At 37.6% G+C, this 11240-nt stretch overlaps 2 protein-coding genes across 7 annotated transcripts; one reads left to right on the top strand and one right to left on the bottom strand.

The window, feature by feature from the left end:
• The first annotated feature begins 574 nt into the window (after nucleotides 1-574).
• On the top strand, nucleotides 575-4354 carry LOC126632242 (adenine phosphoribosyltransferase 5-like). 2 transcript variants are annotated; one of them, XM_050302554.1, is made up of 7 exons: nucleotides 575-908; nucleotides 1059-1169; nucleotides 2500-2592; nucleotides 3044-3193; nucleotides 3309-3367; nucleotides 3780-3854; nucleotides 4087-4354. In XM_050302554.1, exons 1-7 carry the CDS (start codon nucleotides 818-820, stop codon nucleotides 4159-4161), a joined length of 654 nt encoding a protein of 217 aa, XP_050158511.1. In that variant the 5' UTR covers nucleotides 575-817; the 3' UTR covers nucleotides 4162-4354. The 2 variants fall into 2 exon arrangements, with proteins under 2 accessions (XP_050158511.1, XP_050158512.1); XM_050302555.1 differs by having other exon boundaries at nucleotides 576-908; nucleotides 3780-3845.
• Nucleotides 4355-4869: 515 nt separating this feature from the next.
• Nucleotides 4870-10565, bottom strand: LOC126632240 (PX domain-containing protein EREL1-like). 5 transcript variants are annotated; one of them, XM_050302549.1, is made up of 10 exons: nucleotides 10038-10565; nucleotides 9610-9720; nucleotides 8845-8943; nucleotides 8570-8656; nucleotides 8248-8356; nucleotides 7352-8136; nucleotides 6610-6774; nucleotides 6249-6491; nucleotides 5716-5913; nucleotides 4870-5341 (listed from the first exon to the last, which is right to left on the bottom strand). In XM_050302549.1, the coding sequence occupies exons 1-10, from the start codon at nucleotides 10125-10127 to the stop codon at nucleotides 5165-5167; spliced, it is 2064 nt and encodes a 687-aa protein (XP_050158506.1). In that variant the 5' UTR covers nucleotides 10128-10565; the 3' UTR covers nucleotides 4870-5164. The 5 variants fall into 5 exon arrangements, with proteins under 5 accessions (XP_050158506.1, XP_050158507.1, XP_050158510.1 ...); XM_050302550.1 differs by having other exon boundaries at nucleotides 9567-9720; nucleotides 10038-10056; XM_050302553.1 differs by lacking the exon at nucleotides 10038-10565 and having other exon boundaries at nucleotides 8248-8351; nucleotides 8845-8935.
• Between the last annotated feature and the right edge of the window lie 675 nt (nucleotides 10566-11240).

An 11240-nucleotide genomic window follows, 5' to 3' on the forward strand; every position in this document is an offset into this window, starting at 1 on the left:
TAATGTTCTAGCCAACATAATTAATTTAGAATGAAACTCTTTGTCATTTTATCTTTTTAGCACATTATTTTATAATATTAACACGAAAATTATGCCAAATAGATGAGATGGTAGAGAGTTCTACTATTAAGAAGAATCTTAATAACATTGATATCATATAGTAGCATACCAAAATTATTAGTAGTATATGTTGCAAAATTTGTTAATTGAATTGAATTTTTTTTTTCAAGAATCCATGTCATCAATAATAAACTTCAACCATAAAGAAATAAAACCTCGACTCAGAGTACAATCAACTACAAACTTAAAATCACTTTCAAACACAACCCTTCATTTGTTGTGGCAAACCAAACACATGCATGATGTTTAAATTAAATTTCTTGTGGTAAAAACATATTGAAGTTTCGACCTTGATTTTTCTTTTCTTTTTTTCCGAAGAAAAATTATGGGAAAAGGCGGGCAGCGTGGAGCACACGTGCATGAAAGCTGCGTCAGCATCAAACTTCCCCTACGTAACTTCCAAAGTGGAAGTGCTGTGGGTTGGCCATCATAATAAATGAAGAAACAAAAAACCAGTAGCCACCAATTAATCCAAACACAGACCAACACCAACACCAACACCAACACCAACACGCTGAGAGAGACGAAACAAAGCAAATAGATTTAAGGTTTTCAGTCAGTTTTTAGGAGGGAAACTTCCAAAACCCATTGATTCTTCAACCCAAAGTTTTTCATAACCTAAAGACCAATATTCATTCCCTTCAAGCATTTGTGGAGAGAGAAAGAGAAAGAAAAACCAGAGAGAGAGAGAGAGAGAATGTTTGCAGCAGAAAATGGACTGAAAGGAGACCCAAGGCTCCAAGCCATATCAGAGGCCATCAGGGTTGTGCCTCACTTTCCAAAACCAGGTTCCATTTTTTGCTTTTCTTGTTTTGTTGGGTAATTTTAATTTTTTTTAAGTAGAATTGTCAGTGTTTTTGTGAAGTTTGATGATTTGTGTGGGTATTTGTTTACTATTTTAATGTTTTTGTGTGTTGGGTATGTATGAATGTGTTCAGGAATAATGTTTCAAGACATAACAACATTGTTGCTTGATCACAAGACCTTCAAGCATGTTGTCGACATTTTTGTTGATCGCTACAGAGACATGGACATCTCTGTTGTTGCCGGTACTCTCTCTCTCTCTCTCTCTCTCTCTCTCTCTCTCTCTATATATATATATATATATATATGTGCGTGCGTGTGTTTATATACAATCTTTTGAAGTAAGTTTTAAGGTTTGTTAATGTTGTGGATATTAAAATGTGGGCTTAATTAGTTAATATATGAGTTGCTGTTTGGCTCTTGGGTTTTACTGTTTTGTTCCCCCTTTGATTGTTTTGAGAAATATTTTTCTGGAGCTACAATCCTCGCTGATTTCGTTGAAGATTTTTCATATCTGGCAAGTCTTTTCTTTTTTCTTTTGGTATCATCATACATCATTCATCTTAGTCGAATTACGATTTTCTAATTTGGCCCCTTTTTTTAATGTGTAATAGTTTTCCCCAATGTATTTCCCTCGGTAGTTATATCAATGGCTAATGCAATGGGATCACAAGTTCAAAACAGAGCAGATTACTTCATTTTTCTTTATAATTCGGTGCATAACAGAAGTTCACGAAGAAAAAACTCAATTCTGTGTCGTGTTACGTTTTCAATAATAAGCGATTTGCGTTCTTCTACACTGCTGCATTTTTCTGGTTGATTGGACGCATAGAGGATTCGTTGACCACTTCGCAAACATTTTTGTAGTTGCATTCTTTCTGATGTTCAGGATGTTTTTTTTCATTTGCTTGAGATTCTGCTTTTTTTCTTTTTCGTCTATTTCGATCCATAAACTATTAACCTCAAATGTATCCTAAAACAATTGAGAAATTTCTGTTGCTGGTGATTGTGTGACCATCCTGTTGATTACCAAAAGGGGGTCAAATTAGAAAATCATCCTTTCAGATATCATCATTTTGGTTTGATTAATGCTGCAGTTATGACATTTGTACCACCTCTCAAATAGAGATAGGTCCCACCTGTATTGGAGAGGCGGTACTAATGTTGTATGAAAAATGTGGTAAGAGCAGCATTTTTGTATCGGTTACTACTACCAGAGTAAGTTTCCTGAGTTAAGGGTAGAGTACTAATTTCTCACATAGATATCTTTTTGCTCCTTGTAACCTTGCATTCTTGTCGGCGCTTTACGTAAGTGAAGAAAGCTAGCTATTGATGTAGATGGTTAACTCCGAGTGGAAGTTCTTCAACATTTTGCTTCCCTCATGACAGATGAACAGGCATTGCTAAAAAAAGGTGTTTTGAATGTTGGACTGTCTCAATTGTTGGCCTTCATTCACTGTTCTTTTCAAGCTGGTGATATAGTTTACCAAACAGTGATTAGAAATTTTATTATATAATTAAACTCTTTTTTGTGGTTTGCTTTTCTTACTTCTTCTGTTTATGATTAATCTGCAGGAGTGGAAGCCAGAGGGTTCATGTTTGGTCCTTCAATTGCTTTAGCAATTGGTGCCAAGTTTGTCCCTTTACGTAAACCTAGGAAGTTGCCGGGTATGCTTAATTTTAATTAGTTTAATGCTTAGTTTGTTGATGTCCAGGAGCTAATTACTTTTTTAATCATGCCTCAGTCCTCCTTAATCAACTTTTGATGTAGTTATATAAAGTGGGTGTCCTTTGAGCCTTTGAAAGGTCTATTAGATTAGATTAGGCTGTTGTTTTCCCCCATGTGCTTTTATCTATTGTTAGTGCTTAGTTTCATTTAGGATAAGGCCCTTTTTACTAGGGTGACGTTCGCATTGGCTATTTTTCTTCCCTACCACAGTATACAACCAGTGTCTATCTCTCTCATCGTGTGATATACAACCGGTTTTAGGCAAAATTTACTCCAACATTGGGATGTTTGCGAGTGAGGTCTTGGTTGTCACTGAAGCGTCTATTTTGTACCTTTCATTTTTCATGTTGCCCGTACGCTAAACTTCACTTAACAATGCTGCTTATTTAGGAGAAGTAATTTCAGAAGCGTATGAACTTGAGTACGGAACTGATTGCCTGGAAATGCACGTTGGTGCTGTTCAGCCCGGTGAACGTGCATTGGTAATTGATGATCTGATAGCTACCGGTGGGACCTTGTCAGCAGCAATAAGACTTTTAGGTGCGTGGTTGCTCTTGAGGCCCTTGATACTTCTTGTTCATCTTCTCCCTTAAACTGCTTGTTTACCCTACACTTGAAATTTACATCATCCCAAAACAAATTTCTGTGCTTCTAGAACGTGTTGGGGCTGAAGTGGTAGAATGTGGATGCGTTATTGGGTTGCCTGAGGTTAAGGTAATGTTTACGATTTTATTAACTTAAAAATTGCGCTAAACTACGATCCTAGTCCATGTAATTTGGCCGAAGTTCCACTTTGGTACCTCTAGTTTCAATTTTCGCGGTTGTAGGCCTATCAATGGTAATTGCTGCAGTTTTTCGACAAGTGACCTACGCGAGTGGCTAATGTTAAGGTAGATTATTGTCCTTGAGTTGCAACCATTGATAAATAGGGGACTAAAATTGCGAAAGACAAAACTACAGGTACCAAACTCTCGGGACCAACATCATAACTTGACCTAAAAATTCAGGGTAGTTCAAATTCGAAAGCATCTTTGTGTATTGAGTGCATGCCACTCATAAGTCTTTTGATATCTCAAGTGCTGTGCAGTTGAGCTGCTCTTGATGAATGATGATTATGACATTTCAGGGACAGTGCAGGCTTAATGGAAAGCCACTCTACATCCTTGTGGAGCCACGCGAGTTAGATAACGAGGTAGTGCTGGTACTTCCACCATTCTCCTTAATTTCAATTCAAATTTCGTTGTCTGTGTTTTCCCTTCTGTGGCATATAATGAATCCTGCCTTCGATTGTGATCTGAAGTATGCCTTTTCACGTGGGAAATTTGACCGTACGAACATTGTCTTAACTGTTCAGACATTATTCGCTAGGTCATCAAGTGTGCTAGTCTCCTACAAGTTCTCCAAGTTAGTTTAATTTGTTTTCATTCATGCAGATCTGTTCGAGTTCTGCTTGGGCTGACTGCAGAAACAATGGCGCTTCACTTGAGCAAATGGCCGTGAATGTTTAGAGCGACCGAGTTCCGGTGCTCAATGCTCGTCATTCCCTCGTCCGCGTCTCGTGTAGATTGGTATGTAACATTAGCCATTTCGAACAAAATTCATGGACGAATGTTATTTTCGAGAGATCGATTTATTCTTAAAACAGGAAAACCTTCAACGCCGCATTATGGCAAATTATTCAATTTAAATCTCTGATGCTCATTTCTTTTGCTAAGCAAAGAGGCTCCAAAAGGACAGTGAAAGAAGCTAAACATGGACCTCAACTGATGCGTGCCATCACTATTCAGGATTCCCCCTTGAAAAACCTTCCGCACTCGCTCTCACGCATGAGAGTGAAACCTTCCGCACTCGCTCTCACGCATGAGTGAGTGCGGGAAGTGATCTTTGGAGTGTCAAAATCATCACCCATGTTCGTTCACTTATGTCGTGAATACCTAAAGTTGGATATTTTAACGAATCGATGAAGAATTTACATCGCAACCTGGAATGTCGATTTATATATAACCAAGGAAAATGAAAGAAAAGCTGCAACAACAATTGCAAAAGGCAGCAATACCACAAGACAAGCAGCAAAATCGTAGAGTTAATGTTTTAAGGTGAAAGTCCCTGCAGACTTGCATCCGAAAAGCTTGAGTACAATAACCATGGCAAAATCATGATTCGCTTATACGCGCATACAACGGAAAAGAGCAGAGCCACTTTCAAATTTCTAAAGCTAAAACAAAAGAGAAACATGTTTTTCACTAATAATTTCCTTTCACATCTCTACAACATTGTGGTAAAGCAGAGAGTGCACAAACTTTCTTGAACCTTGTATATGTGTAACCACAGGCTTGAAGCGTCGTGTAACGAGAAATACATGAAACAGATGGCGCGAGTGGCCAAATGATTCTTCTTTTTTTCTTTTTAAAGGGAAAAAAAAAAAAAACAAAATTTACAATATTCATCCTTGCATCTTCCTACTTACTCATCAGTGAAGGTTGTCTTCAGGGACCTCTCGTCTTTTGTAGATTAGATATCCGTTTTGCGAGCACGACATATGAGACAGTTCACCTGTTTCCGTAATCTAGCATTTTCAGAAAAAAATTCTGCCAGAAACTTCCTCAACTCATTGTCTATTGTCCTCATATCATCGTCGAGGTTGTCAACTTCACCAGTAGCTCCATTGTCTTCAGCTAAGAGTTGTGCCTAATCAATTATTGCAAAGTTACTTGTTATTTCAGACGGTTTACGAGAATGAGAACAATGCGTAAGCCAAAAATCAGTATGCTTTAAAGTTACTTCAAACTCAAATGGAATTGCACCACCTCATATATAGTCTTTTAGGAAAAGTAGAATTTAACGGTTAATAAATGGCGCCATCCATACGTAACAAGATGTTTACAACTGATCGTGGAAGCAAGAAACATATGAACGTGCAGCATATTATGTTTCTCGCACAAACAAGTTTAATTTTAATTTCTTGAAGATGGGCCAAAATGTGGAAGGGTTTTATAATGTGACCATATGCCAGAAAATAAAAGTCGGCAAACAAAAGAAACTGGGAAATAAATAGAAAGTACCTCTGAAAGTAAGAGGCTAATACGGTTGTCTGAAGTAGCCAACAAATCTGAAGCCTCTGGTAGAATTGAAGAATCATCAACAGGAAAATTGATATTGCATTCTTGAAGCTGCTTATGAAGAACTTTGCATTCATGCAACCATTTTTTTCTAGCAGTTTCTGCAAGCTTACTCGTTTGTTTTTCCTGTTGGCGGAGCTTCTGCAAAATAGAAACATAAAAGAACACAAGAAAAACATCAAACCTGACTAATACATTACTCTCTGCCTAGTCAGCTACATATAAACTAAATTTTTTATTTGTTTCTGAAAGCAAGATGATAATGTGCCAAATTGTTCTATCAACGCATCTGTATTTGGACCAAAACATAAAGCTTCCAGTGTATCGCGGAATATAAGTGAAGTTATAATCAAATACAAGGAAACCAACTATCTGGATCAATAACAGAAAGCAGAACCAATTTAACCCAACACCCTAAGAAGAACTAGTTTGAGAAAGTAGAATGCAACAATACTTTTGGACTAATGACAATATACCTCAGCTTCAGATTTCTCCGTCAGCGATTTGCTAAGTTCATGTTTCAGTCCTGCTTGAGAACTGCGCAAGGATTTAACTTCTTTAACAAGAACTTTAATATCTGCTTTAGATTTTGCTTCTAGCTCTTCATATCGCTTTGACAAATTTTCAAGCTGCTCCTTGTACGGATCCAACTCCTGCGGCAATATCTCTTTCTCTTGACCAGATGAATCTTTTGTTGACTCTGCACATGACTTCTTATCCTGGCAGCATTTAATATATAGCGTATAACCATCCAGATAATAAAAAGGATGGACACAGACTGACCCCAAAAAATGAAAAGACATAAAAGTAGAAAAGACAAACTTCAAGAACAATAACCTGTTCCAACTTCAACTTCAACTCCATTTCCAATGACTTCCGCCGGAGTTCCTCCATATCCCACTGCATTTTGGTAAACCTTTCCCTCTCAATTAAAATAGCTTGCTGCAGGTTCTCTTTACTCTTTTGTCTAGTAGTTTCAAGTTCAACTTCCAAATCCTTGACCTGTAGTGATCCAATCAATTAGTCTATGAACTCCCTCTGTGAAACCAAAAGGTGTGCCAATTCTTTCAGCCAACAAACTGTAACTGGCTTTTATCAACATCTATAACTTCATAAGTGTCACAGCTATTGCGCTCATCCTTCTTCCACCAAAATCAATTAGATTTACAATGCATAATTTATCCCAATTAATCTTTTCAAACTATTGGAGCAACAAATTTTTTTTAACAACTTATAACCGGGTTTATATAAAGTAGTTTTTATCAACAATTTCTTTATGCAACAATCCATAATTAGGTCTATGTAAAGCAAGCATAAAAACTAAGTATACAATTCAATTTCGTGAATTTTCTTCATCACTGAGTGGGAAAAACAAATATTTTTGTCAATTAAGCCTCGGAAATGCAACTGCAAGGGTTTGGGCCCTGGAGGTGAGGGCGAAGTAATCTATACATGAAGTACATTTTCAATCATGTTACAAATAATCAAATTAGATACAATCAAATAGTTCTCCAGCCCAAACAAAAATAATTCCAGCAATTGACATCACGAAGAGCATGATTAATTTAATTTGACATACCTTTGTTGCAAGGTAATCTTTCACTGCTATTTCTTGATTTAGTCTAGATATAAGATCTTCCATGTCTGTTTTTGCTGTGACTAGTCTTCGCTGCATGGTCGAGAGAACCCTGTTTAATTTGTTTCGCTGATCTAATGGGAGAACTAGTTGAGTGCCACCTGAAGGTTGTAACTCTGTGTTGCCAAGCATTTCCATAATGCTTGAAACCTCAGCACCTCCAAGAAGGTCAAGAGAACCATCACCAGATGAGTTAGGAACACCAGAGTTGGACATTTCACTACCTCTTAGAGAACTGGCATCACTTCCCACACTTTCATTTGAGAGCTTGCGAGCATGGTTGAATACTTTACCATGCTCTGGCTCAGAGAAAAGTTCCATTCCATTACAAGCTAGAATTGAAGATTTAGAAGCATTTCCATTATATGTATTTTTCCCTACAACATTATTGACATGTCCCACATTTACTTTATGCTTAGGAAGGCCTTCCAACTGCTCTAGTATAGTTTGTCCCATAAACAGTCCCTCGTCAATATTGGTCATGCCATACTTCACAAGCTTTTCTATTGGGCTTGTTAAATCTTCATCCAATACCAGATCTTCGATACCAATTTCAGAACTGTCATCCCTTCCTAGCCTTGGGGTTCCTAGCTCAGAAGTCTCATAAACAGTATCACTTCCATAATCTGATGTGATTGATGAACTCCCTACAATGGCAGGTAAGGTAGAATAGGAAGGTGATTGAAGTGAACTCGAGTCTGACGTGTTTTGGCTTGCATCTTGGAACGCTGAGATGTATTATGACAAGGAACTGATACATTAAAACTCTATAAAAGGAATCTGTGTAACACAAAAAAAAGGGATGTGTCACAGCACTCATGCACAAGACAGTCACGTACAAGATCTAGCTGCAGACTCTAGTTCAAGAAAGGATGCCACTGCAACGCTTCTTGATATATCAATATCTGATAGCAGCTTTGTCATCCAAGCCTCCAACGAACACCTTCTCTGCAACAAAACTGAAACTTCTTAAGAATATTAATCACCCTTTTAGATATGTACGAGTACACACATGTTTGAAGGTTGCAATTGAAAATTACACTTTCCAGTTAAGGGTAATCATCCCCTGTTAAGAATATGAACTACACTAGTGTAAGTTTCTTGTCCTCCATCGAACGACACTCATGTTTAAACTGATAAAGTAAAGAACACATTACCTACCTCTTCCAACAGTTCCCGGCTCTTCATCCGCAGAAGTCCCTTGGATGGAGTTGGTGGGAGATTTTTCTTGGGAAATGCCTTTTTAAGCTACAAGTAACAGCCAGTAAAAAAATATTAAGAATGTCCTTTAATTAGTTTAACAAAGGGAAAAAAAATTCAACAATGCGTTTCCTCAAGTAGTGCTTAGAGAATAACCAAGTTGTCATTTCATATGAACTACCATTCTAACATAAAGTAAATACCTATTTTACAAACAATCCAAAGTCAGTACTTACATCACTAAATAACTTCAGAAAATCATTAAATCTTCTTAACACCCCACTTGTAGTTGTAATACCTTCTGGTGATTGTACACCAACCTGAACCCTGTAGAACTGTCCCTTAAAATGTTATAATAGAACCCATTCAAAAGACAGGTGGTGAACAAATGCGAAATACAATCAGCTTGAAATAACCAGCGCATGTAGGTAGTATAAATGTTTACTTTACCAAAAGCTATGATCAATCTATTATCTATAGACTAGTTACACAAATTCAACAGAAAAAAGTTGGATTTATCCAAATAGAAATCTCAATCTTGATTGCCATACAGAATATCTACACTATTATTGAATGACATCAAGTTTGTCACAATCATAAATTACCACGTGATTACATTGCATAGTCTGAAACATTTAAATGTAATATAAGGAAGACTTGCTATGTCCCAGAAGAAACGAAAATGCACCTACAGGATCACCTTTAACATTCTATTCAACAAATTTACCATAATAGCAACCATGACATTGCAGAACCCTAAAGACCATGACGTTGCAGAACCCTAAAGCCCATGACGTTCCAATAACATATTTGATTTACTTGTGGACTGACCGATCGACCGATTGACCGAGCAAGGCAACAACAGGAGATACTGAAAGATTCACACATGGAAAATTCGACCATGGATATAGATTTCCTAATTGTACTTAGTCCTAAAAGATAATATAAAACATCTAACCCTGGGAATAGATAAACACTGGAGGGTCATTCAATTTGAGTACCACTACGGGATCGGAATTTCTTGATTTTGGAAGGGCAACCCACGAAGGTATAGCGACACAATAACTCCATCCAGTGCGAGGGTCATGTGGCCAGACTGTGTCCTGTCCATTCTGCAATAAGAACGTCAGCCTTTTGAATTAGACAGATACCCAGTGAGTAACTATGATTGGCAACATATAAAAAGCCACTGTGGCAGGAAAGAACAATGCAACGAGCTTATACGAAAATCGTAACTGATTAACTGAGCTAAACCCTAGGAAGTGAATGTAACCTCCATAACTGATTAACTGATGGATTATACGAAAATCGTAATCGAACTAATAATAAATACAAGCTTAAATTAGAAAGTAATTTGTTTCAATTAAACAATTTCCAAAGTTAGGAACTTGAAATAATTGGAATTGGGCAAGAGCGGAAGCAGACGAACCCATTTACGAGGAGGAGGACTCCAATCCATCCCAAGCGGCAGCGGCGAAGTCCCATCGTGCCTGTGCTTCGGCGGACTCCGTCTCTGCATTTTCCGATCTTCCTACGATTATATATAGCTCTCTCTCTCTAAAACTCCCTATCTCTTTCTCTCTCTAACAATCGAAATCGATCATCGCCCACCTCTCTCAACAAATGGGGAATGGCGAGACAGAGAGAGCTAGGGTTTGGCTATCGGATCGGACGAACCAGCCGAGGAGAATCGATGCTCATTTCACCAAACACAACGGAGAGGTGGCCTCCGCAGAGCCTCCATTGCTCTGCTTCGTCGTCACTCCAGAAGCGATGGCGCAGTTAGCAGGTGAATGGGCGTTGCGGGTCACCTCTGGAACTTCGATTCGCTCTCTTGGTTTCTTGATTTCATTTTTCTGTAGCAAAAATTCCCAACTGCCAAGTCGTCTTCTCTCTCTCTCCTTTCTCCGAGTCTGTCAGTATTCGTTTCCACCGATCCCACGCACTCTCCCCTTTTTTTTCTTTTAATTTTCTTTAATTCTATTTTATTTTTGGAAAATTAATAATTTTTTAATTGTTTTTTTGGGTAATATTAAACCAGTCGTACCTTCTGTCTTCATGTGCAATTGCATTGAGCCTCACGGCGGGGAGCCGGCGACAGAGAAAGCAGCGGATGCCTATTTTGGACCATTTGCTTCGGCATTAAGGATTGTCATGGGCCTCATGGCCCATAATAAATACCGGCTCGATTGAATCGTTGCAATTAGAATTTGGCGAAATCGTGCACCATCTGGTAACCAAAGTCTAAAATATCGATATTATCTTGATATTTTTATTGAAATTTTCATGTTTTTGGACTACTGATATTTCCGATATCATCGATATTTTAGACCTTGATAGGAACTCTATGTGGTACTAAGTCACTCATGTATTTTATTATGTAATGTATGAAGTGTAAAATATTGTATTATGGTGTGTTTAAACTTTTTTCATTAATTACTACATATTTTCTACACTCACAATGTTTGCTAGCTCGCTATATAATCAACTTAAATCAGTTAAATCCATCATGCAACGCATTTCCTTCCGATTTATTTTTGTGATAAACTAATAGATAATTAACTAAATAAACATCCTGCAAAATTTCAATAAAAATTTCCAAGTTTTTCTTACAATTTCGGTGGTTTTTATT

This window comes from Malus sylvestris, chromosome 8 (genome assembly GCF_916048215.2).
Source record: "Malus sylvestris chromosome 8, drMalSylv7.2, whole genome shotgun sequence".
In the NCBI taxonomy this organism is placed as follows: Eukaryota; Viridiplantae; Streptophyta; class Magnoliopsida; order Rosales; family Rosaceae; genus Malus; species Malus sylvestris.

Excerpts from the sequence above, each read along its gene's own strand:
- LOC126632240 (XM_050302549.1), bottom strand. The coding sequence starts at position 10,127 with ATGCAGAGACGGAGTCCGCCGAAGCACAGGCACGATGGGACTTCGCCG. Across the intron at positions 8,657-8,844 it reads TTCTGAAGTTATTTAGTGAT|CTTAAAAAGGCATTTCCCAA; the intron begins GTAAGTACTGAC and ends TGTTACTTGTAG. Across the intron at positions 5,914-6,248 it reads CGGAGAAATCTGAAGCTGAG|AAGCTCCGCCAACAGGAAAA; the intron begins GTATATTGTCAT and ends TCTATTTTGCAG.
- LOC126632242 (XM_050302554.1), top strand. The coding sequence starts at position 818 with ATGTTTGCAGCAGAAAATGGACTGAAAGGAGACCCAAGGCTCCAAGCC. Across the intron at positions 909-1,058 it reads GCCTCACTTTCCAAAACCAG|GAATAATGTTTCAAGACATA; the intron begins GTTCCATTTTTT and ends GAATGTGTTCAG. Across the intron at positions 1,170-2,499 it reads GGACATCTCTGTTGTTGCCG|GAGTGGAAGCCAGAGGGTTC; the intron begins GTACTCTCTCTC and ends ATTAATCTGCAG.